This window comes from Rhinichthys klamathensis, unplaced genomic scaffold (assembly GCF_029890125.1).
Source record: "Rhinichthys klamathensis goyatoka isolate OS25496 unplaced genomic scaffold, OSU_Roscu_1.1 h1tg000005l_1, whole genome shotgun sequence".
NCBI lineage: Eukaryota > Metazoa > Chordata > Actinopteri > Cypriniformes > Leuciscidae > Rhinichthys > Rhinichthys klamathensis.
Genome location: NW_026606558.1, coordinates 4,175,936 through 4,203,176, shown reverse-complemented (window position 1 = coordinate 4,203,176; position 27,241 = coordinate 4,175,936). Strand labels below are relative to the sequence as shown.

Here is a 27,241-nt window from a genome sequence, read left to right as displayed (position 1 = left end):
ACTTCAATCTTTCTACTTCAATATTTCATAGTTTGATTCACAGTGATTTTAAATAATATTTTTGTCTTAAATACTGTAAATAATTTTTTTCAGTGCATAATTGTATGACTATTGAACACTGTATAGAATCGTTAGGGGTGCAAGTTGTGATAGCTAATTGAAAATGTTTTATAGGCAGTAACTTTAAAGGTGCTCTAAGCGATGTTGGGTGACATCACTTCTTGTTGACGTTCAAAGTATTGTCATACAAAACGGAGGCTAGCTCGACCATCCCTCCTCCTCCTCCTCCTCCTCATCCCGTCAACTCCCCCTCCCTTCCGTGCTTCCTGAAACAGTCATGAACCTTTTGACCGCTTTCCCGATGTAAATTCGGTACTTCGCCTTCTCCTTTTCCCTATTCTTTGTTATTTGTTCGTTATTTAGTCATTTTCGTTGTCTAGGACATCTCTCGCTAACTTCCCACTTCATGCGTCTCTCTCCTCCAGTCCCCACACCCCCCTTCATGTGCACACGCACTAACCCCCCAACCCCCACCCCCAAATCATTCTTGTCGGTTATTGGCTGGAACACTGTTTGTTATGTTTCGTGGTCCAGGCTGAGTCAGTTTGTTTTTGTTGCCGTTTGTGGAGTCTGGGCTGTCTACAGAGACCGCGTTTTTTTCTTACAGTGTGTTCAGGGTAGAGGTCTTCTCGGGTCCTAAAAACTGTACCCGACCCGAATCGACCCGAATCACTACTTACCTGAACCCGACTTGCATAAATTATTTTTTTAAAAGAAAAACCCGACCCGAGACAGACCCGATAAAATTAGACCCGAGTCCGACCCGACCTGACGGCATTTCCTTTAGAACCCGACTGGGCCCGAACGTAAACGGCATTTACATTGTGCACAGCCTGCAGCCCTGCGTTTCTCAAAAATGCACTTAACATAGACGCGCAAGTGTAAGCGCGCTGAAGTGCTAAAATGTCAATCACACATCACTGTAACCCATTACTTCCTATAAAATTTGGCATAATGTTATTTACCGGTCCATACGATGATAAGAACCACCATTCGTTTTCCCTGACATTTTTTGCAATTTCTGTTATCGCCTCCATGCTTTTCTGACAATGTCGCGTATTTTTAAAATTGATTGACAGGCCTGGCTAAACGACAATTCAAATACTTGCATTTAGTCAAACATCCATCCACATGATGGCGCACTAGTTCTTCTTGGCAAAGGGAGGGGTTGGTTTATGTGGAGCGAGCAACTGAGTAAATAAATGCGGAGGCAACCGTGCTTATGCTTATAGCCCATTTGCACGTAGAAGCGCGGATTCGCTCTCTCACTTAGAAAAAGTGAGAGAACGGTGTCATAGAGTTGTTTTAAATACTGCAATTTTCTTAAATGCCCAACATAGTTTAAAAGAATTCGGGTCTTCTCGGGTCCATTTGGAAAAGGCATATTTATTTTAAATTACCCGAGACCCGAGGCCACTAATACCGAACCCGACCCGTGTCCGAGACACTCGTCGGAGTTTTGGACCCGAACCCGCTCGGGTCTCGGGTCAGACCTCGGGTTTTCGGATCCAAGTGGACCCGTGAAGACCTCTAGTTCAGGGGACAGGCAGCTAGCGGTTAGTGAGGAGATGTTTGCTGTGTGTGACAAAAAAATGTTTTGGCCTAAAAAACGCGTGACATCGCTTAGAGCACCTTTAAGGGACAACTTTGTATGTACCATTGATAAAAGACAAAGCTGTCCCTAAAGGTACACATTTTTGTGCATTTATAGAGTGGTGCAGGTATGACGTATTTTTGTAGGCCACCCGTTAAGGCCCTTGCACACTGAGTCCGAAATTTTCGTATGCGTTTTTTCGTCTTCGTGATTCGGTGGCTCTGAATTGTCAAAACACACTTCAAACTGCTTGCTATACGGACCCGAAAAACGCAGAAAAGCAAACCCGATTCGATTTTTTTATGACGGACGAAAGTTTCGGAGGCAGTATGCAAGCATGATTGACATAACGTGAGGTCGTATATATTTTTTAACGTGCGAAAATTTCGGACGCGAATTTCGTACTCAGTGTGCAAGGGCCTTTAGCATCAGCCTGGTTCCCTCGACAAAAACCCAGTGTTTTTTTTTTGTGTTTTTTTACAATCTTCACAAATGACCACAACTTGAATTTTAAGCATAAATACAATTGGCAAAAAATTCAATTAAGTAAAAAGCGAAGCCCTGGCTCTAAACAAATATGATGGCATTTAATGTCCCTGCAACTTCTGTAGTTCTATTTAAGCCACTTGTTAGAAACCGCCTTTTACAAGACCTGTAAAAGCTTTAGCAGTAAAAATTCACAAGAGATGCATTTTTTATCATAGAATAAAAGTAAAAATATATTAAGCTTGTGTTCACCACAGACCATTATTTCAAGCATTTAACCAAAAACCCAGAAAAAACCCCCCATGACTTCAGGACGTTGGAACCGGAAGTGCTAACTCATTTTCAGGTTTCGGCCTACAAAAATACGTCATCCCTGCACCCCTCTATGACAGTGAATAGACGTGCATTTAGCAATCTGTCTTGAGATGGTATAACCACTGTCCTTTGTGAGACACAGCTTTCATTAGACATCTGCGGAGGAACCGTTACAAAAGGGAAAGATGAGACCATTACTTTTTCATATTCCCCCTCAGGAAGGAAACGCTTGAGCTACTTTGCTGTAGAGCCACAAGCTGTGCACCGAGAAGGCAGAATCAAACGCCCCAGCCTTTCACAAACAGCTGCTTGTAGTGCCACTAGATGAATTTTGGTGGGAAGGGGGTGGAAACTGCTCCTTGCATTTCTCAACGTGCTAGAAAATGTTATCAGTTCAGCGTTAATGCATGTGTCTCACTTTCCATTACCCGTCCCTTTATCACTGTGTGTATATCAACGAGAAACTGCCGCTGAATTTAAATGAGACGTCCTGTTGCTTGTTGCTTATGTCTGTTAGTGGGAATTATCGGAAAGGTTAATTTGTACGTTTCATCCCTTGTTTGGAAGGGAGGAACCTTTTTTTCTCTCATGACTGAATCGTAACAAAAGAAATATGAACTCTTTACAATAAGGTTCAAATTCGTTAATAATACATTAGGTGTCAAAAAAACGAATTATGGACAACGATTTTACAGCATTTATTAATAAAGTGTTCATTTAAATATTAATCATTTGTAAACTCATATTCATTCATAATGTAAACTTGAAATGTTAAAAAAAAATATTACATTGCAGTTCAAAAGATTTTTTTTCTAAAGAAATGATTACATTTATTCAGCACAGATGTATCCATTTGACAGTAAAAATTGACAGTAAAGAAGACTAAATTGTTACAGAAGATTTCTGCTTCAAATAAATTATCTTCTTTTTTTGGGGGGGGGGGGGGGGGGTATCCTGGAAATCACAGTTTCCACCTAAATGCTGCAGCAATGTTTCTTGAAGATCAAATCAGCATATTAAAATGATTTCTGAAGGATCATGTGACACTGAAGACTGGAGTAATAATGATGCAGAAAATTCAGCTGTGACATCACAGGAATAAATTACACTTATATGGTAACACTTTACATTAAGGTTCATTAGTTAACATTAGTTAATGTATTAACATGAATTCATTTTTTTGCAGTATTTATTCATCTTTCTTAATGTTAGTTAATAAAAATCCTGCTCATTGTTTATTCATGTTAGTCACAGTGTATTAACTAATGTTAAAAAATACAACCTTTGATTTTAATAGTGTATTAGTAAATGTTGAAATTAATATTAACTCAGATTAGTTAAGGCTGTAGAAGTATTGTTAATTCTTATTTCATGTTAACTAAGGTTGTTAACTAATGAAACCTAAAACTTATAATGATTTAAATTATAATAATATTTTAAAGTTTTACTGTTTTTATTTTATTTTTTATGTGGTTGAGCATAAGAGATCCGGTTACACTTCATTTTACAGAATCTGAATGTTACATGTACTTCATAATAATATGATAATAATAATTGATTCATAATAATAACAACAGAAAATTATGCATACACATGCAACTAACCCTAAACCCAACCATAATCCTAACCCTAACAATATAGTAAGTACATGTTGTTAATTAATATTACTCAGTACTTAAATGTAAAATGACGCTGTACGTTAAAGTGTAACCAGAGGTTCTTTCAAAAACATGACGTCAGATTGTAATACAATGCTGTTTGATACCCCCACTTTAGTCTGTTATAAAACTATTATAGCATGAATATGCAGCCAATCGATTGTCAGTAGACTTTAATTTCCGTTTGTCTGTGGCTGTGATTTCATGCTTTGCTTTTATATGTGAGCTGAATTTGACTCTAGATATTTGGCATATGTGCATGCTTGAGGGAAAAGAAACAAATGAATAATTCATGGGATAAATATGGTAAGTGCTTTCAAATGGTCCCTAAACGCTCACCAAAGCTACTGCAACTCCCCTGCTCCCTTACTTAATACTCACTCGTGTGTGCGTTTCAGGCTTGATTGATTCACTACAATACTGCCATTGTTTTATTATTAAAGGGATAGTTTACACAAAAACATCAATAACTCACCCTCACGTACTTCCAAACCCGTAAGACATTCATTCATCTTCGGAACACAAATTAAGATATTTTTCTCTCAATATTGTTTTTATTAAATCTGAGAGCTTTCTGTCCCTCCATTGACAGCTACGCAACTGACACTTTGACGCTTCAAAACTAATCCATATGAGTTGAGCGGTTTAGTCCAAATTTTCTGAAGAGTCTCTCGATCGCTTTATATGATGAACAGATTGAATTTAGGATTTTATTCACATATAAATATTCATCAACTCACACATCAGTTGTGGAAAACGGAAGATCAAGCATGTTCGCTTGACGTGCGAGAACCAATGAGGTTCATTCTCGTGTTACGCAGCACGTTTGAGCTTCCTCAAGAACCAATGAGGTTCATTCTCGTGTTACGCAGCACGTTTGAGCTTCTGCAAGAACCAATGAGGATCATTCTCGTGTTACGCAGCACGTTTGAGCTTCCTCAAGAACCAATGAGGTTCATTCTCGTGTTACGCAGCACGTTTGAGCTTCCTCAAGAACCAAGGAGGTTCATTCTCGTGTTACGCAGCACGTTTGAGCTTCCTCAAGAACCAATGAGGATCATTCTCGTGTTACGCAGCACGTTTGAGCTTCCTCAAGAACCAATGAGGTTCATTCTCGTGTTACGCAGCACGTTTGAGCTTCTGCAAGAACCAATGAAGTTCATTCTCGTGTTACGCAGCACGTTTGAGCTTCAGCAAGAACCAGTGAAGTTCATTCTCATGTGTTAAGCAGGTTCGGTTTAGCTTCTGTTTATGTTAGCTGATCAATGTTTATGTGAATAAAAGCCTAAATTCAATCGGTTCATCATATTAAGCGATCAAGTCTCTTCAGAAAATTTGGACTAGACCTCTCAATTCATACGGATTAGTTTTTTACACTCTCTTTATGAACTTTTTGAAACTATCCCTTTAAACACTGTAAATGAATGCAGACATGCAACATGATGAGGTCGACACACAAGCTTTAAAAAAGATCTCCCACTGGAGGAAAATCTCGTTCACGTTGTAAAGAGACGACTCAATGCCGGCGACATGTTGTGCCCTAAATTAATACATGATTAACTAACTGTATTTTTCTATGTACATTTCTGAAATGCACTTTCTGTAAAGCTGCTTTGAAACAATATGTATTGTGAAAAGCGCTATACAAATAAATTTGAATTGAATTGAATTGAATAGCGAGATCTTTAACAGATCTCTCTGAGACTTTTTTCCCCTTTTAACCTGCCAGTAAAACTTGTGACTGTGTAAACAGGAATTGGCTGGACAGTTTCAGATTTATCTTTCTCAGGTCAGATGAATGCACCAATGCATTTAGCAGTACTGTTCATTATAATGTAGAGTGGAACAACTTTTGTATTTTCTATTTCTCTCAGAGGACACATTTACCCTATTTGAATTGCAACGTCTCTGACTGTATCCACAGAGAGAACTATTTAACATTTATAAATATCTCTAGAATGTCACTGGTTGAATGAGAGCCGAGGCAGTTGCCATGACAAAAGGGCGAGTACATGCCTGGCTTGCATTGTTTTAAAAGACAAATGAAATCAAGGAGCCTTTTCCTTCTTTAGAGCTGCACAGGATGTGAGCCAATTGGGTGTATGCAAAATGCCAAATACAAACTAGCAAAACTATTTTCAAAAACAAACTACAGGAGTCTTTTCTAACTATGCTGAAAACATATAATAAACTTTAATAATTAAAAACTGTTATAATAATAAAAAGTATTATAATCTATCTTTTTCTGTGTCATTAGAAAATGCAACAATATAGGACACACACACACACACACAATACATAGACACTTGTGTGTCCTATATTGTTGCATTTTCTATAGATCATTAAAAATATATATATTTTGGGGATAGTTTGCTCAAAAATTTTAATTCTGTTTATTTACATTTACTCACCCTCGTGTCGTTTCAAACCTGTATGACTTTCTTTTCTTTTGTGGATCATAAAAGATGCTATTTTGAAAAATTTTGCTAACCAAATTGTCAGTAAATATATCTAAATAACAATTCAGAGACAGCTTCTAAAAAAAACAACATGGCCGTTTTAGCCTAAAAGTTTGTGTAATAAATTCATAACACATAAAAAACACGATGATGCCTTTAAATTACCTTTGGGGGGTAAATTTGATGCGATTTATTTGATTTACATGTAATTAATTAGATTATTTCAATCACTTGGCAGACACACACACACACACGAATATATATATATATATCAAATATATCATATTTACCCTCAAAAGATAATTTAAAGTCATCATTGTGTTAAATAAGAAAAACATCAAATAGACATTACAAAAAGTAGCTTTAGAAATATTTTATTTCATTCAACATAGAATTTATTACACTATACTTGCCTCAATAATGTGCACGCCATGATTATTCCATAGCACTGTTTAAGTTGCACTGCTTACAACTGTGTCACTTTGAGTAAAAGATGTGGCTCCTGTCATGACATGACAGACATTTATGTTTGCCCTTCTTCAGTGCATTCTTGTCTACCCATACTACCAATGGGTTTGTAATGAATAGAGAGGGGACTAGGCACCCGGTCGCCAAACTGCTGTCACAGTCAGGCCCGTGAAAGCACAGTCAGCAGCTTTTCAACTCTAGCTGAATTTATTGGGGTTTTCAAGAGCGAGAGCCTCTGAATTGCTAAACATGCTGTTTATTTTCTCCATCGCTATCCCTGATGGTAAACTCACCGGTTCTGTGCCAGCAGAAAGAACAGAGGCCTTTTAGTGCATTTTATGTGCTCTTGAAAGGAGGTTATGGCATTGTCTGTCCCTTGCTATAAAATCAATCACGCCCCATAAAGCTGTATCAGTCAGGGAGAGGACAGAATAAATATGAATACATTTTAGATCTTAATAACAGTTTGATTTGTCTGAACTGTTTGGTTTTATCTCTGTTTTAAAGTCATAGGGGTTGTTATGTACATTTTCATGCTCAATAATATTTGAAATAGACTATATTCAATTTTTATTCAAAATATCATATCTTTTTATCACAATGTCTTGATTATATGCATTATTATGCATATTCACATCACAGCATATTTCTAAATGCCAGGTATACAGTTTTGATAGGAATTACAGCACTCAAGCCCAAGCATTTCTAAGGTTTACGAAGGTTTTCAAAAGGTGCATCTGAAATGACCCACATACTTACATAGATTAAGTTTAGTTATTTTATTACTCTTAGAAAAACACATTCTATATTGAACCTTAGGGCTTTTGGTTCAATTTAAAAGAACACTTTATGCCAGAAATCCATAGAATGATGGAATGATGGCCAATGGGAACCCCTAAAAGTTCTAAATATTAAGCGCCTGACAGGAACCTTTTCTTCTAAGAGTGAATCACAGCAATAAACCGCAATAGACATTTAAGTCATTTGGATACATACCCTTATGAATTTTTAAAGCAGCCTATTGCTTGCGCTTTGGCACTTCTCCATTTTGAACTCTTAATTACAGGTAGAAATAAACAGAGGGAGAATTTCAATCATTCCGAATGGCAAAATAACTCCATGTGTAAAGTTTAAGAATCCTGTGAATAGGCCCTTGTGTGAAGATACTTGATAGCATGTCTGTTTATTTCTTGTCGCCAGCTTTTACAACGCCTGGGTGGGAAAGTTTAATTAAAGGGATTACTTACCCAGTGAAATTTAAAACTGGGGATTGATCCAGCACTCGCAGTATGGCAATGCTAGAGAGCAGAAGCGCCAACGGTGACGGCTCAGCCCTAGTGTTTTTCTACTAGCTTTTCATCTAACTGAAGTTTCATTACCCAAATCTTTTAATCATAAAGTGCGATTTTAGACTGTCAGTGCTTGGAAATCAAAGCACAAATCACGCTCATGAGAAAGTGCCCAGCTAATGATCACTAATCCTCTGTCACTTCTTGTGGTCATGATACAGACATCACATAAAAATCTGGATTATTAAAGTCCGTTTGCAGTGTAAGGGACAGGGCATTCGAAGAACAGTGGCGTTGGGCTTTAAAGGCTGTCATTTTGAGGACAGTTTAGCTGTCAAACGATGCATCAAACTAAGTAAATCGCTCCCGGATATGGATGATGATTTGTGTGCTGAATTTGCAATGTGCAGAATCTGCAGACTTTTTGCATTATCTGTCCTGATTTAGAGGGATATTCTGTGGATTGGGTTTAAAATGTGTTAAATGAAGCTACTCGATGACAGATTGACCATGTTGTAGAGTGCACCAGTCAGGTTTCAGAAGTAAAACTTAATCATTTTCTCCGTAAGGAAATTGATTTTGAACAATAGCTTATAAACTTTTAAAGACAGACCTGCTGTGAGCTACAAGGTTGTTAATCGATGATATTTGCTTCCCGTTAGCCCACATTATTCAACCTTATTTTTAAAATAATCATGTTGACTGAACAGCATGGCGGAAAACTACATTACCCATGAAGATGTAAATTTCCACCAATCAGAGAGTCTAAAAAAGCTAGCTCCGCCTACTCCCATGATGCACTTCGAATGACGTAATCGAGTTGATCTTCCTCAAAATACTTATATATATAATGTATATTTGTATATACATGTGCATATTTTACAATAAACTTGAAATATATATTTTTTACATATAATAAGCTTTTTAAAAAGAGTATACTTGTATATTTCTTCATAGTTTTTAATTCAATTATGCTGTTCACATTTCATGTGATTGTAGTTCCTTTCTTCAATGATTCACAGCCCTATTTTAAATATGTGGCAGTTCTAGTTGCTGGTGTTTTGTTGTGTTTGTTTGTTTGTTTCCAGTGGGAATGACATGCCAGAAATAATGCTCCTTCCTCTCAACTGTAACAAAATTAATAACTTGAACAGAGGATTTGAAACTAATGCCACATGTCCAATAACTTCAGTTGCAGATTTCATAGAAATAGTAGATTGGGAGGATTATGGGAATATGTGGCACTATGACATGTCAGTCTGCTATGCTATTTGTGTTGCTGCGGCTTTTCTCTCTCTCACTTGCAGATGGTGAGTTCACATATAATAAATAGCTTTGTTAGGCAATGGCTAAACTTGTCCGGCCCGTTTTGTAGCATAAAACCGCACCTGTAGAAGATTCCTTGTCACTTCTTCAACACCTTTCCGTTTTGTCTTGTCTGCTTTTGCTGGCTTACTGAGGGAATCAATAGGCAGAGGCCTTCCCATCTCTTTTAAGCTTGTGTTGCTTGCTTGCACCAGTGTGTGGCTTTATTGTTTTTCCCAGAAGTAAAGGTGTAGATCCTGTTCAGAGTCAACAATTTGGTATGCATGGTAGGAGCTTCCAGGAAAGCAGTTTGTTCCAGTTTATTTAACCCCTGAATACTTACTACATAACACCCACAGAACTACCAACGCCATTTTTGATTGTGAATGTTTAACATCATTCTTTCTTTCTGAGAGCATGAGACAGCATAACCCATACCATGCAGCCCACTTTACAAGTGGAAACGAAAGCTCTATGTTTGAAACCCTCTCGCTGTAGTGCCACTGAAGTGTTGTGGTCTCGATGTGTGTGTGTGTGTGTGTGTGTTGAACACAGAACAGATACTGATGCTCTATTAATATCTAGGACAGTAAAACTGAAAAAAGAACGTTGCCTGACGTTTTCTCAGTCAACATCTGCTAAGCCTTTAAATGCCATGTGATATATTTCTAATCAGGATGTTTCCCACGGGTGCTGTTGCTTTTTTGCAGAAGTATTATCATGTCTGTTTGAGAGTACAAGGCTGGACCCTGAGGTTATTAGACTTCTTGTGTATTTTATTTGTATGGTATTTTTTAAATGTGTGTGTGTGTGTGTGTGTGTGTGGGTGTGTGTGTGTGTGTGTGTGTGTGTGTGTGTGAGTGTGTAGTTGTACCTGTTGATTTTTCTTTCAACACTTGACACATGAGGAGGTTCTAGAGTGGCATACATATTGAAGTACAAAAGGCAGAAGCTAATAAGCGTGATCTACTTGATATCATTCACTAATAATTGTGAATTATTTGCATGTGCACAGGAAAAGTTCTTGTGCACAGTTTCCGTCAAATTTGCTATTTAATATAGATTTTTTTTCTATATAATGAAACTGCCTTCCAGCGGTTAGTATTTTGCATAAAACACATGCACACCTGGTCATTATAAGGGCTTTCTGTACAATCTAACCTCTCTCTCTCTCTCTCTCTCTCTCTCTCTCTTCGTGTGTCCACAATCGCACAGTGCAGGTGCATTTGATGAGTTTACTTTGTGACCATTAAAACCTGGACGTACTACATTCATCATGTTGACATTGTCACGTGACCTATAGAAACAATTGTGTAGCTTCACTGCCATTCCCAACTCTTTTCCATCATGGGATAGTAAGCGGTTACACTTTATTTGAATGTGTCCCTGTTACAGTGTAATTATATATTTAAGTGATACTTAACATGTACTTACTATAGGATTAGGGTTTGGTTATAGTTGCATGTAATTATGCCTAATTTATAGTTATTACTATAGTAAATACATGTAACGTGTAACAAGGACATTAAAATAAAGTGTTACCCTGTTTTAAAAATACTATGAATTCGGACATACTACTCTTTTCACATACTGTTTTTCGCCTACCACGTATGTAGGGAAGTATGCATATATTCAGTGTTAATTCAGTTCCGCTGTGAAGATCACCAATTATTAAATTAGTTGATGTCATCTATAAAGCACTTCTGCAAAAAATGATGTCATTGTCCAGCTCAGTTCAGTTTATAATACAACAGCGTCAGTACAGTCAGATCAATAATATTGTTGAATATTAGGCCAAAATATATATGGCCACCACCAGCAGCCATATCACCCTGTAGCCCAAGACTGGTTGCCCACTGAAGCTAAGCCGGGCTGAGCCTGGTCAGTACCTGAATGGGAGACCTCCTGGGAAAACCAGGTTGCTGCTGGAAGAGGTGTTTGTGAGGCCAGCAGGGGGCGCTCACCCTGTGGTCTGTGTGGGTCCTAACGCCCCAGTTAAGTGACGGGGACACTATACTGTCAAAGAGCACCATCCTTTAGATGAGACGCTAAACCGAGGTCCTGACTCTCTGTGATCACAAAAGATCCCATGTCTTTCGAAAGAGTAGGGATGTAACCCCGGCATCCTGGCCAAATTTGCCCAGTGGCCTCTGTCCATCATGGCCTCCTAATCATCCCCATATTTATACTGATTGGCTTAATCACTCTGTCTCCTCTCCACCAATAAGCTGGTGGTGGGCGTTCTGGCGCAATATGGCTGCCGTCGCATCAACCAGGTGGATGCTGCACATTGGTGGTGGTTGAGGAGATTCCCCCCTTCCATGTAAAGCGCTTTGAGTGCCGAGAAAAAGCGCTATGTAAATGTAATGAATTATTATTATTATTATTAAGTGTCCCCAAATAAGCAAGCCGGAGGTGACAGTGACAAGGAACCTACTCCATCAGGTGACAGAATGGAGAAAAAATCTTGGGAGAAACCAGGCTCAGTTCTTCTCTGGCCAATGGGCGAACATGGTGTGATTTATTCAGACTGCATCACGAGTCGAAAATCAGATCAGAATTCAGATCGGAATCGGTAGCATTCAAATATCCATCCAGTTTCAAGACACAATATTTGTTTCAAGGCCACCACCAGCATGCGTTTTTTTTTCCTACACGTAGTTTCATTTGGTTCTAAATTTTTCACTATAACTTGTGAAAATGTACTTAGATTTTGGCTTCCATTCATGGTCAATGGAATCTAGGGATCTTGCAACAAGGTATCTAATAAATGCTGGCATCTGGAGACATCACATATGTTCTGTCTCCGTGAAACTCCAGCCCGCTGTGTGAGTTATTATGTTGCGCCACAGGTCAGATTCCTCTGTACCTGCCTGATAGCTTAAAGTACAGCACTGAAATATTGAGAAATCCACCATTTTTTTTGTCTCATACAGTCTGCGCCCACAGGCCCATGAGTAAGACTCAAATGAAGCACAATGATGCCAAACCATCAATTTGTTCCTGTTATAATTTGTTCCCATTTGTACCAAAACAGTGTTGTTGTTGCTGCATTTATTTGAAAACTACAGTGCCACTTTTCATTATGAAGCAAAAGACAGGCCATTTAATTAAATGTAAATTGATTTTAGCTGTGGGAGCCTCTGTTTCATTTGTGCTTACCAATAAAATATAGGGCCACTGGTGTTGTCATAATATCATGCCGTTTGTGCACCATAAAGCACATTAGTGTAATGAGCAAGCCTTCGTTGTGCATGGAGAAGTCATTAGAGTCGATAGAGCCTGCTGACTGCCTTCCCCATAATGTGTGCTGTCAATGAAGTGCCTAGATACTAATGCATCTGGAAACACATTGCATTCTTCTGATTTTGTTATCTCTCAACTTCCAACCTGTAAAATATTAAGATATGACAAAGTCTATAGAATGTTTCAATTTAAATGTGAAGATTCTATAAATATAAGAAAACCTATTGGAATTTTTAAATAATTTACTAATCATTTAAAAAAAAAAAAAGTGCTGTTCAATAATATTGAATTGATTATCTCTGAAAGGGAAACAAATCTGTAAAAATACTATATTAATATGTGCAGACATAATATAATACAGTTCCATGAGAACGGAAACATGTCAAGTATTTTGTATCTGTTTGTTTGTATAAAGGGAGTTTCCATGGAATGCGGAGTGGAAATAACTTCAGGAGAGCAGGGAGTGTGTGTATCTGTTATTTTGGTCACTTGGTGTTCATCATTAGAATGCATGCAGTAATAGATGCATATTTGCCTTGCCTTGCTTTGATGCCAAATAATATGGTGGATACAGTGATATAATTACATAAACACACCTTAAATTCTTTAGGAGACATCGGTTTCAAATCACAGACTCAGAGCTGGTCTGATTAGTATATTGTGCATTTAGTGAGATGTAGTGGTAGGTTAACTAATGTATATGTTGACGTTTACATCACATAACCAGCTCTAAATGTATAGCTTTTTTTTTAGCATAGTAAACTTTCTCGAGGAGCACTCGGAAACAAATCCCGTAAAACATGACGATTAAGGAACTCAAATTAGAAGCAAAATTAAATTGCATGGTTGCTTAAGCAAATGCATTTTTATGTCACGTTGATATTTTATCTAATTGTTAATAGTGTCATTTGCAATATAAGATAATTCCCCCCAAAAATATATGCAGTATTTTAATTTTTTTATCACATTGTTTCTCAAATCCATATGAAAAATGCATGGGCCATATGGAATGTTGTCAGAGGGGTTGCTTATACTGTAAAGATGCTTTTTCTCCCCCTAGCAAGTCACTTTAATGCATGTTTTGGATCTAATGGATGCCAACATGTCAAGTCTCTGCCTAAACTATGATTTAGAGTTTTTCCATGATGCACTATGTGTGCATGGAAGAATTGCATGGTGAATCTATGCATATGTTATGCATTTGGGGAAAAGCATGTTTTTTGGAGATTATATTCAGTTTTAAAGCTGTATTTTGATGCTTTTTTTTATGTCCTATTAGGGTTGAACCCACAGTGGTTTAATCAGAATCAGAATCAGAATGAGCTTTATTGCCAAGTATGTTTACACATACGAGGAATGACAGCGACAGTTGACGGTAGCCATTGACTTCCATAGTAGGAAAGAAAAAATACTATGAAAGTCAATGGCTACCAACAATCTTCAAAATATATTCTTTACAACAGAAGAAAGAAACTCATACAGGTTTAGAACAACATGAGGGTGAGTATATGATGACAGAATTTTGGGGTAAATTATGCCTTTAACTAATCGACTATTTACCATTGATTCTACCTAAACAAGACATCCATGCATGTTAAAATAATCATAAAAGTTGAGCAAAGAAAACAGGTCTTGGTAACTTAACAGCTGCTGTAGTACGTTTGCCATGGCAACCAGAATGACAATGAGTCAGAATTTCACACTCTTCTTCCTCAAAACTCTGACCAGAACAGTGTGTTCGCACTGTGCCCACAGATGAAAAAACAAAAAGCTTGTCTCTCAAAACTTTAGCTGAGTAATGAAGCTGTTAAACATGTTATGTCGACTTGAAATTAAATAGCTTAACATATTTATGATGAATCAACTTCACATCCTGTTTGATAATAATTCAGCATAAAAAGTTACAAGGTTGCAAACCCATCAGGCAATACTGAATGTGAACTGGTTATATAGGCTATCACTATGATTCACTGAGAACTTAGTTCAAAAAAAGGATTTTCAATCTTTTAGTCTACGTATCCCCAAATATGATCATCCTCATGCCAGGGACCCCAGTTAAAGACAGCTATATCATCATGTATAAACGTCAAATTTAGACAGTTTAGACTATAAAAAATTATATTATAAAAACACGAAAAATATTATTTGGAAAATACTTAGTTTCTACTCACTAGTTCTGTTAAATGTATTCGGGGTTTTTTTTAATCGACATGTTTATGTATTAAAATAATTTTTTGTTGTTTATTTAAATCAAATTATTTGAAGTCAAAAGCATTAATTAATTTTTACCATTTTTTTAATCTACACTTTTCTATGTTTAGACACCAGTTTGGAAACCCATGGTTTAAAAATGTTTATTTATTCATGTTATTTCATACCCATACCCTGTTATTGATTTTTTCTTTGTTTTTTTGTATAGCACCAAACATTTTTTAAATAAAAAATTTTCCTTGAAGAAAATGGCCATCAAAAGTATAGGCTACTGTATGTAGGCCTATGTAGGCATGTATGTTTGTACTGTAGTATAGGCTACTGTACTATCTACTGTAAGCATGTATGTAGCCTATTTAACATGTCAGCGATAAGTTTATGGGTTTCCACAGGGTTTTCAAAATTTTGCACTAATGCACAGTTCACGGTGGCAAACAGAAATCGCTTGTTACGTGATAAAATCCTAGTTATTGACATTTATATTTCCTTTTATGTTGTATTAACACATCAAGAATATATCACAGAAATCGTTAGTGTTTTGTTTACATATTTAAGATAAGTTAAGGAAAGCTATGATCGCCAAAAAACAATGTTGTGTTGCGCATAACGATCCGAATTCACCCAGAAAATGACTGACAGGAATGATTTAAAACATGTTTTTGCCATTCAATGTGCCTTTATTTTGAATACACGAGTCAGTAAAGCATTCGGCTTATGTTATGATGTCTGCATCACAGCGCCTCTACCGTGTGTCTTTACTGTACAAGCCCGACCGGTAGAAACGCTCACATAACCAGCCAGTCAGTCATAATGACCGAGGCGGAGAATCAAGCATGCGGAGTCGAGCGATGCTGACGGAATACGAGCAAACACTAACGCGACGGGTGCTCGGACAGTCTCAGGGGGAAAGAAACATGTTTGGAGTAAAAAACAGCGACCTTTTATCCTCCGTTTCCGCGACAGAGCGCAAAGGAGGAGAGTTTAGCATTCATCGGCGGAGTTTCAATGAAAAGTCTGTCACACGGCACTGAGTCTTACTGTAAACAACAGCAGTTATAGTAGGCTATAGCTAGTACAGATATATCAAGACACGCTTGACTTTAGAGTTTATTCTCCGTTTACAATAGTTTGTAGCTGCGTTTCTTGGCGGCTGGACTTTTCAGGATGCAGGTGAAAAAGAGGAGCTCCGAGGACCCTCAGCGGGATGAAAAGAAACCCTCGTGTTTCTCAAATATTAAGATATTTTTAGTGGCGGAATGTGCTCTGATGTTGGCACAGGGCACAGTGGGGGCATACTTGGTAAGTAAATCGATGCGTTTCATTTGGCTTTGGTTAAGTACACTTTAGGCTCTGGAAATGACCGTTTGTTCCTATTGAACTTACAAAACTTGTTTGGCTCAAAGTTTGACTCATCGTTGATCCGTATCTTCAGTCTTCTTGAGTGCAATTTAGTGCATGAAGCGTGACACGGATGTGATAGCCTAATCATTTAATGAAATGAACACAGTGTTCATGCCTTTGCGTAGTTGCCTTGGCAGTCATAAGATAAACTGTCAGGCTGTGAGAAAAAAGATGCCTGGCAAGCTGTGGGCTATCTATGACAGAAAACCTTAGGCCTATGTGGATCATTTTAATCTCCATCATCAAGCAATATAAAACACCATAATCAATATCACACGAGCAAAAAGTAGGCTACAGTGAACTGCTGTAATTCTGCGGCAGGTGCGTGCTGATATTCACTTCTACGATTGCGCACGTGTGATATTGCTTTCAACAGTTCTATGAAAATTAATTACTTATGTGTCAAACAACTGATAGTTTAGATATGTCCTTCCTACCAACGAAAATAGTCACAGAAGCATCAGCATCAAGCTTTGTGTGTGCAGTTCTGTACTGTACGTTGGCTATATGAGTGGAACGGAGAGACAGACAATTTCCGTAGCGACTCAAAGCGTTCTGTAAAGTGTTGCTCTAGATCCACTCCTGGTTTTACATTTATCGCTCCAGCTATCTCACTAGACTAGAGAGACCGCTCCTGTGATGGAGTAAAAAAGACGCTTCGATTGTAAAAAAAAAAAAAACATTTTTATTTAAATGTAGACTATTCACAATACAGCACAGCAGATTATTGCATTTATAAAACCATTACTGCATTAAAAGGACACTTTTATTAAAAAGTTATTTTAGTGGCATAGGCCTACTATAACTCAAATATACAGTTCCTGACAAAACCAGTGTTACTACCAAAAATAATGATGGATGCTGTTACCAGAATCCAGGACAAGAACTATCTGTTTTAGATATCTTAGAGAGATGTTGATTTGAACCTTTTTAATATTCAGCCTACTGGAAACCGAGAAAGTCTTTATCTTGTCATCTCTATGCAGCGAGATATGTCAATAGTTTGGCGTTTATTCAAGATTTGATTGCTTTTGGACAACTCCGCTTATAAATGTTAAACACAACAAAGCTGCTTTGTGGTTGTCTCTGCTTTGTGTCCGATAAAATAAAATTTACACATTGCTTGGTGTCATGAGTTGGATACCTCACTATATAGCTTCTTTGATAAGGACGAGATTTGTCCAGCCATGTCCTCCATACCCATGGGACGTCTCTGATGTCTGTGCGAGCTCAGACCATATTTGGAAAGGAAACAATCATTTGCTCTGTGCCAGAAAGTCACAATACATCATGGGAACAGTCTCAAAGGGGTGCACTTGTTGTGGAATGGATTTGTTCCCAGCTTATGGAAATTGTGATGTTTGGAAACCAAATCAACACTCTGCCATTTATAAAAATAAAAAAAAACTTTGTGGGACTGGAAAATGTAGAGATTGCCCAGATTTATTTTGACAGATAAATAGGGCATTCAACTAAACTTATCCTCCCTGGGGTTTTTCCATAGACAAATTAGCCATCAAATTGCTTCAAAATATTTCCAAATATGTCTTACTAAAGCAAACATTTGTGTGAAACAGTACAAGTTTGTATACTTATGGCGCTTTTCCATTACCAGTACCAGCTCGACTCGACTCGACTCGCCTTGGCTCGCCTCGACTCGGCTCGCTTTTCGCTCCGTTTTCCATTGCAGAAAGTACCGCCACAAATAGTACCCGGTCGTCATAGCGACGGCTTTCGTTCGTTGCCCCATCAAGCTCTCGCTGGATCCTCTCTTCGGCAACCAAACAAAGGAATGTCTGCACCTCCTCGTTTGACCACGGCGTATTCTTCCGAGTTGCCATAATAATAGTAGTAAGTTTAGTAACTATCTCTGGCCAAACTATTTAAAATACTCCATCTGGCGCGTGCAATGATGACGCAGATTCTCTGTGACCAATCAGCAGTCGGCATTGTTTTCACGTCACATTTTAGTATCGGCTTAGCTCGCCTCAGCTCGCTTGGAACCTCGCCAGAGGTGGTACGAAAAAAAGTACCCGAAAGCAGGTACAGGTACAACTTTTACACAGTGGAAAACCAAACAAAGGCGAGTCGAGTCGAGCCGAGCCGAGCCGAGGCGAGCTGGTACTGTGTAGTGCAGGGCTATTCAATTAGCTTCATTCGAGTGCCGGATTATTGAATCGAAAAGTTGAGGAGGGCCGGTGGGTTTAGCTGATTTATTGAAACATTATTTATTATTTATTGAAACATAACCGTATTAATAAATAAGCTAAATTAAACCAAAAAAGTATTGTATTTACTTGGAAATGTGGTACCCAACAGTATGCACATTTATAAGACCATAATAAATAACTTATTTACAGTTGTGTACAAATATATAAATTATACATGCTCATAGCTATTGGTAAGAAATATTTTATTCATAATTCTTATAGGCTTAAATTAAAAATTCTGACACTGAGACTTGGTAACCACAGGTAAAACCATGCATGGCTACTCATTTACTCACTACCACTATAGAGAAATGCCTAAACACAGGTAAAAACTATACACACAACGAATTATAAATTCCTCTACCCACCTAATAAATCTAATGCAATATAATTTACTATTAGGGTTGGGTATCGTTTCATTTTTAGCGATTCCAATTCCGATTCTGCTTATCGAATCCGGTTCTTATCGATTCGTTTCCGATTCCAATATTTTTTGGAGAGAGAAAAAAGGGCAAATACTTGAAGAATAAATATTTCTACCTTTTATTCTTGCCAATTTTAAGCAATATCCAATAAAATGGCTAAAGTGAAAGGAGTCTCTTCATATAAAGGTGTTGATTACATTAATTAATTCATAAATACTTGTTTTACTGGAGTAATAGTGTTTGAATTAATGATTCAAATGAGTTTTAAAAAAAAAAGACTATTAGACTATACATATGTAGTTGTCTGATGTATGTAATCGTGATCTCCATTTTAAACAAAACAAAAACGATTTTAAGCCACATAGATTCCTGAATTAGGGACCGTTCACATATCGCGTCTAAAAATGCATGGAGAAGCGGGGCCGCGCCGCTTTCTCCTCCTTTCCACAAGCGCTTGCGCTCCCGTGGCGTCTGTCGTTGCTATGCAACCATGAACTGCGCTCTCCATGATGCAGACGAGGACGTATCAGCAAAGGATTAATTGATTTATAGCCCTCGCATTAGCTTTACTAGGCTACTAGATATATTTATGGAGATGAGAAATAAAAACATGCCCTGTTCAGCTATGATCAGCTGTTTGGCCGAGCTTTCGATGTTACAGAAAGGTCGTTGTTTTTTGTCACATGACCTGCGCGCCTGCAAAAACGAGCGCCACGCACCGCATGCTCGTCGCTTCTATTATGAACGTGCTTGCCACGCGCCTACATTTGAAATAACGAATTTGCAACTGTCCCAAAGTCAGGAATCGATAAGAGGAATCATAATGCGTGCTTCTTATCGAATCCCCGGTTTTGGGAAATTTGTTACCGGTTCTAAAATGGAACCAGTTCTCGATACCCAACTCTTACTATAACTAAGTATTAAATATTCCAAATTTCTGCCCAAACTATGGTAAATTACTACAGTACATTCATGGTAAATGTTTGTAAGGCTGGTGATTAAGGGATTTAAAGTCTTCTAATTCATTCATGGCACAATGTTTCTGCTGTTTACCTCATCAGTCGCGTTGGAATGTTGAGGCTGTTTCATCCGATTTAAAACTGTTAAATCATTGAGTGATTTGTGGCTTGTAACAGACAGGTGTGTTGAATTGAACCGCTTCTCACTAGATGTATCAACGCTGTTAAATAATAGTGTCCGGGACCGGGAGTAAACGCAACTCCTGTAAGCTTGCGTTCCGTTATACACTATGCTGCGAAGTTCAAAGTAAACTTGAGAAACGTTTCTCGGTTCAGTCTGAGCGCTCATGGTACGCAGAATACGTATATCCGTACAGCTGCAGGCGCCACTGCGGCCACGCGCATATCTAAACAAATTTAACCGCACCACCAGGATAAGAGGAGGAGGGCGGTTGGGGGCCGGATGGAGATGATTGGCGGGCCGCATGTGGCCCGCGGGCCGCCAATTGAATAGCCCGGGTGTAGTGGAAAAGCGCCATTAGAGTGATTGTTTAATGTCTAGGTTATTTACAGAATGCAAGAGATCAATGAAAATGTTTCGTTTAACCCACTTTTATTTGTTCAAGGTTAAACATATAATGCAGTTTATCAGCATGCAGGTCATGTTGTACCATTTGAAATGTTCCATGTAATTGGACTGATTCGTTTAGATTATTTCAGAAGCAACTGTAATTTTTGTCCTTTTTGAGATGGAGTCTCCACCCTCCTTCACAGAATGACTCAGTGGCTCATTCCTGGACATTGTGTCAGTTTCCTAAGTTTAGCCCCAGCCAGTCTGGACTTTCCCCATGTGCTTAGAGAGCCAGTCCTGTGTCTTTTTTTTTAATCTCCTGAAATCTCTTACAACTTGTGTAAATCTTTGCATAGCTTCCAATATGCATAAGTACTCTGACTGTGATGCAAAATGCTGGGACAGTGTTTGCAAATGTCCCTTGGCAGGCATGCTTCGTGACATATCCAAACAAATATATCTTGTTCTTCTAACCTCAACTCATTTAATTTGTGCTTGCTCAGTTTGCCTGTACTTGATACAGTTCTAAGCAGAAACATGTAGATGGCTGTTTGACATGTATGACCACCATACTTGCGCCTGTAAGATTAGCTGTTTCAGCAAGTACGTGATCTTAGACAGCTTTAAATGCAGCAGTCGCAAAAGGTCAGTTTAAGAGTGATGTAAAACTAAATGGTGCATAGTAAATTATATGTAGTCTGTCCATAGTTAATATTCTTCTCTTAGGAATAAAGAGAACCATTAAAGTCAGCATGAAATGAAAATTCACCCTGTTTATTTTCCAAATGCATGTTATATATTTTATTGTGAACAATTCATCTGTGCATATGTTTCATTTAAAAATGTTTGGTATTTAGAACTTCCAAAACCATTTAGTATTAAAAACTCACCTCTGCAAGCTCGCATTCTGCCCCAACATTTACCATTGTCCGGAAGATTTTTGCGAGAAATCTGCGCGATCGAGAGTTTCGCATGAGGGTAAAAAAGTTCCCCATGAAGATTTGAAAGATAAAAAAATTGACTTCTGTGTGAGTGTTTTTTCTTTTTCTTTCTTTGAATTTGCCGCACCTTTATAGTGACACCTAGTGGCATGAATGTATGCAAAAGCACGTTTTCAGTTACCGACGATATTGTAGAAATGTGCTATTCGCAATCACCTGCGATTAATTTATTTTGTGAGTACAAGGGGTTACCAAGATGAGTGATATCAAAGTCCCTTTAAAGCAGCACTAAGTAGGAATTCCGTTTTTGTCAAACAGCGACCCCTAGAGTTGCTGTGGAGTACTTGTACTGTCGTGAATAGCACTCACGCAGAGATGGCTCGCACTCACGGCCGGATCCCCTCCCCCTGTACACCGGTACCTGTTCAGTAGGATGGACGCTGTAACGAGTGGAAATAAGGTATGGCCCCTTTAAGAGCTGCGCGCCCTGTTTAACTGTCGGCAGTCTGTATTGTATGTGCGCCTCGAACACCACATGTATACGGCGCCTGGTTATTTCTGTTTGATGCTCATTTTATCAGATCTGTTTTTTTGCCGTAAAGCAATTCGTTACCTCGTGAGACCTGATATCACACGATACTTCCTAACACTGAGGCGACAAAGTTGCAAGGGTGGTTTTGCGGCTCACAGGCACCAGGGGGGTGCGACACGACCACCATTCAACACGAAATCAGTAATATAAACACTACAATGACTCCAAAGCTGTTCAGTTAAGGTAAAAAAGTTACTTAGTTCACCTTTAAGACGAGTCATTTCACTCGGCGGCCATCTTTAAAACGCCTCTCGGCGATGCAAGTGCAGCTCCTATCTCTTTGAATGGGGAAACATCAAATTCTCCAAAACTGTTCTCCAAGCTTACGATTAAATTTCAAATTTGAAATCACCAATGAAATCGGACAACAACTGTCTCATAAATTGTTTCTAAACGCTCAAATCATGACAGCTTTACCTATCGGCGATTGGCTCTTGTTTAGAAGGCGGGACCTATTCCGCCATATTGAGCGTTGCACATTTACCCATTCAAAACAATACGAGTTACGCTGACGCGTCTTGTTTTATTATAGTCTTTGGTGATATTCAGCAGGTCATGTGATCTCAACATGGCGGCCTTCATGAGGCGACTCACTCCAAGTTAAATTAATCAGCTTTTGTAGGATCCTAATATGAGCAGACATTTCATCTCATGTGAGTGCACTTAAATATGTTTTTCAAAAGTGCAGTTCATTTCTTTATGGGTTAAATGTTTTAATGATGAAAAAGAATGTGTTTATGTTGACAGTGCAGGACTCGAAATCAATCTCCGCCTGACAGCAAACAATGGGCTGACCCTGTAAATATCATCCCTGGTTTATCTTCCCATCACTTTTTCTTTTGTAACTGTAACTTGGGATGGATGCTTAGAGCAGTTATACCAGCTAGCTATCTATCTCATTCTTTGAAATTATTGTATTCAATCAATAATCAGACATGCTTTGTAATATTATAACTGTTTTGATTTTCTTACTGGTATCAGTCTTCTGCTTTTTGTTCTAAAGAACATTCCCTCTGTATATAAAACCAACAACTGGTTTATGCCATACAGAATAATTCATTTATCAAAAGTTACTGTTTTCTATTGGTCCACCATCTCTTCAAACCTCAATTCATGGAAAGTACTTCTGTTGTTCTGTATCCTGTCATACTGATAAGGCAATGCCGCGTCTCTCTCATGTTCAAAATCAAACACAGATTGCTGAAGGATGCCTGGTAGCCGCACATGTTCTTGAAAACATTTCACGCTTGAATGATGCAGACGGGTTGTTCTGCACAATTTGTCATTGCTTATTATGTAAGCTTGACTTGACTCAACAATAACAGGATAGACACTTTTGTCTCATTGTTCAATAATTCACAGTCTTGCTATAATAATGGGGTTTCATGCTGAAGGATTAGAGGGCAATGGGTGTGTGAGCATGTCAGGGTGGAGTCAACAGAGATTTGGCATTAGCTGATGCTGCTGACTGACTTGATGAATGTGTCTTGGCATTAAAGTTAGCAGCCTATGTGCCCTATTGCAGTGGCACTGGCACTGATGTATGAATGCAGTGAGACCCAGCTATTTAGTCAACAGGTTTCAGCAGGTTGGCACAGACTCTGAAGTAAGCAGAAAGTGGAGGCAGGTGGGGGATGTGGCCTGTCCGGTCCTTTCGCCATGCTTCCAGAACTTGTAGGCTGGCACATATCTTTGGGTCTGGCAACTGACCAGAGCCAGTGTGACTAGTACAAAAGCACACACACATTCATTTAAGAGAATGAAAATAAATCTGTTTCACATAAAAAGAAATCCATTTAGTTGCCCTTATTAGTAAAGATTTAACTGAGTGCATGGACATTGCACTATAGACTGTCCCAGTTAAACTTAATTTGTCACATTTTCCTGGTTAAATAAACATTACTTTACATTACATCAAAAAAGAAATCAAATACAAATCTATTTTTAGGTTTCGTTTTTCTTCTTGTTTTGTATTGTTCTATTTATGAAACCCAAATATGAATCTCACCAAGTTAGTGTTTTAAGCATTTTTACATTTATTCCAAAATAATAACTAAAGGAAGGCAGTAACAATTTAAAGTTTTCTGATATTAAAAATCCAATGTTAAAATGAGGCGGCCACAAAACCACTTTTTCCAGAACGATTCCAATACTGATACTTTCATTTTTAGTATTAGCATTTGGTATCGATACTTGTAGTTTCAATGCATTTTTAAAAATAGTGGTCAGAGAAACCAAAAGAATATGATTTGGCTTAGCAAATAGATATTTCCCTCAGTTATTTTCATGCCTAATTTTGCATTGGAGGGAATGTTTTGTAGGAGCTGCTGTTACTTTCATTATTCATATTATTGCTCTTTTATCTTTAATTTAATAGCAGCACAGTGAATATTTAGAGTTGCTCCAGCAGGGCTCAACCAGTCTAGAGCAGTGAATGATCTTCTCTTTGTCTTTTGTTGTTAAGAATAACATTGAGGACAAAGGTAGCAGTAGGTTTATTAGGCTGCTGTCACTTTAAGAGCTGCACATATCCTGACCTACATACTGTTGCACATGCGTTTTCCTTTCAACTGTTTACGTTCACTTAAAGGGTTAGTTCACCCAAAAATGAAAATTCTGTTAGTAATTACTCACCCTCATGTTGTTCCAACCCTGTAAGACTTTCGTTCATCTTCGGAACACACATTAAGATAATTGATTAAATCTGCTAATACAATCCAAAATCAGATGTATGTACAATTACAATTTTAGCAAAAAAAACCAAAAAACATTACGATGTCTAGAAATCAATTTGAATAGTAACGTTACATTGGGTTTAATTAGTCTGTTAATGAGATCTAATATTGTTAGTGGCGAGATCAGCTATTTGCTTGTGTACCTTAATGGTCTTGTGGTTAAAACTTTTGCCAAGCGCGTCAGAGGTTCTGGGCTCTAATCCGCACACGTATAGATCTTTTTTTTTTCTCATCAAAACCGAATATGTTCATCAGTGGTTACAGTATCAAGCATTGTGTGCATTTTGTTTTGTGATTTCACCGGGTGTAGACTGCGCGAGCCACAAGGGAACACTGTATCCATGCAACTGATAGCCGCGGCAACGGGCGCTCAGCATGATTTCAAACATGTTATTATTTATTGCTACACTTCACTATGTGAATTATTCCATCAGAAAAACACTTTTAGTGTTGTCAGACAAACAACGGAGCTGCGCACTTGTTGATATTTTTGTTTTGAAAAACTTTTTGATTGATGTTTTGACTCCTAACCAATTCTCTACATTAAAAATTGTCTTTTTATTTGGGCTAGTAAAATTCATTTCGGGCTACCAAAATCTAAAGAGAACCTCCCCGAAGGACCAGCGATTTTGAAATTTTGCGAGCCCTGGAGTTCACGTAGTGTAACAGCGCAGCGCTATGTCAGAACGTAGGCTCACTATTGGCCGACTCTGGTCATGAGTGTGATGCTGGCCAAAAGTGAGCCTACGTTCTGACGTATCGCTGCGCTGTTACACTACGTGAACTCACTCAGAGGCCCACACAGTAGTAGATGAAAAGTTGAATAAAGTCGTTATTTTGGGGGGGTTTTTGCGCACAAGAAGTATTCTCGTTGCTTGATAAACTTAAGGTTGAGCCACTGTAGTCACTTGGACTATTTTAACGATGTTTTCACTAACTTTCTGGGCCGGCAGGTTTCAATTACAATAGAAGCCTATGGAGGAGTGAGACAGCGCTCAGATTTAATCAAAAATATCTTAATTTGTGTTATGAAAATGAACGAAAGTCTTACGGGGTTGGAACAACATGAGGGTGAGAAATTACTGACAGAATTTTCATTTTTGGGTGAACTAACCCTTTAAGACAAAACCTACTACAGTTTGACATAATTTTGTGTGAATTTGTCCGCATGTAAGAGAACTCGATTTAATAGGCTCTTCACGAGAAAGGAGAAAGCATTGTTATGTTTCCATGGACAACAGTGTATAATTGAACAGCCATAACACACTTAATAACCTTGTTTAATTCCACTACTGACCAATCAGAATTCCGGAGAGCTTGGCAACTAATCGAGTGAATATTATCTTATCCATCAAATTGAAATGATCTCTCCAGTCAATGGATCTCTGTAGTGCAGCACAGGGAGATTTGCAAAGACCAGTATGTGCAGCATCTGAGAGAGGCCTGAGTTGGCTCGCTCTAGAGGAATAGGATTATAGTAAAGAGCGTGGCCTCAGTAACATGCTCTTTTCACAGCCATGGCATATTTGTTGCTCCAGCTCAAAACTGCTTCATTAAAGTCCTGTGGTTCCTCTTCAAGGCTGCCTGGTGGCATTATTTCCCTTCCACCAGCTATTTCTGTCATAGATAATTGATAGGCCTTGATAATTAATGTGTGACAACAAGTAGCATGTCGAGGATTGAAAGGATTTGTCAAAACAATTGTTTTACTGTGTCATTAGTTCTCTTCTTTGACATGGGTTTAATATCCTTGTATTCCAGCCTTGTTGGAATAGCTGTGTTTGGTTTGATTGGAGATTTTATTACTTTAATCTAACATGTCATTTCCATGTAGCATGCAGCTTAACTTTATCTCATTTTGAGATCTTGTGTAAATATTAGCAAATATAAAGACAGTTTCTTCACTGATCTTTTCCGCCACATGGTACCTCTCCAAGATGACTCTCAGTTTAATTAGATTTGTTATGTTGTTTAAGGTGGAATTTGACTTCAGTACAATACCAGCCTCAGGCATGTATAATGTCATAATATATATATATTTCAAATAAAATAACATAGCATACTATATATATATATATATATATATATGTTTATATAATCTCTTCATCAAAGGATCCTGAAAAAAAATCTAAATGAGCAGCAAATCATCCTATTAGAATAATTTCTGAAGGATCATGTGACACTGAAGAGTGAAGACTGGAGAAATAATGCTGAAAATTCAGCTTTGCATCATAGGAATAAATTACATTTTAAAATAGATTAGAACAGAAAATGGTTATTTTAAATTGTAAAAATATTTCACAATATTACAGTTTT

At 38.0% G+C, this 27,241-nt stretch overlaps 1 protein-coding gene across 2 annotated transcripts in view; it reads left to right on the top strand.

Moving 5' to 3' along the window:
- The window catches only part of slco3a1a (solute carrier organic anion transporter family member 3A1a), a 78,899-nt gene that overhangs the window by 577 nt on the left and 51,081 nt on the right, over positions 1-27,241 (top strand). Inside the window, exon 1 of one of the 2 annotated variants that reach the window (XM_056255649.1) lies at positions 15,875-16,390. The exons of the other annotated variant lie outside the window; for it this stretch is intronic. Coding sequence (XP_056111624.1) covers positions 16,256-16,390 — 135 coding nt within the window. The 5' untranslated portion in view covers positions 15,875-16,255. Of the gene's footprint in view, positions 1-15,874; positions 16,391-27,241 lie in introns of those variants that run through there. 2 annotated transcript variants of the gene reach the window in all.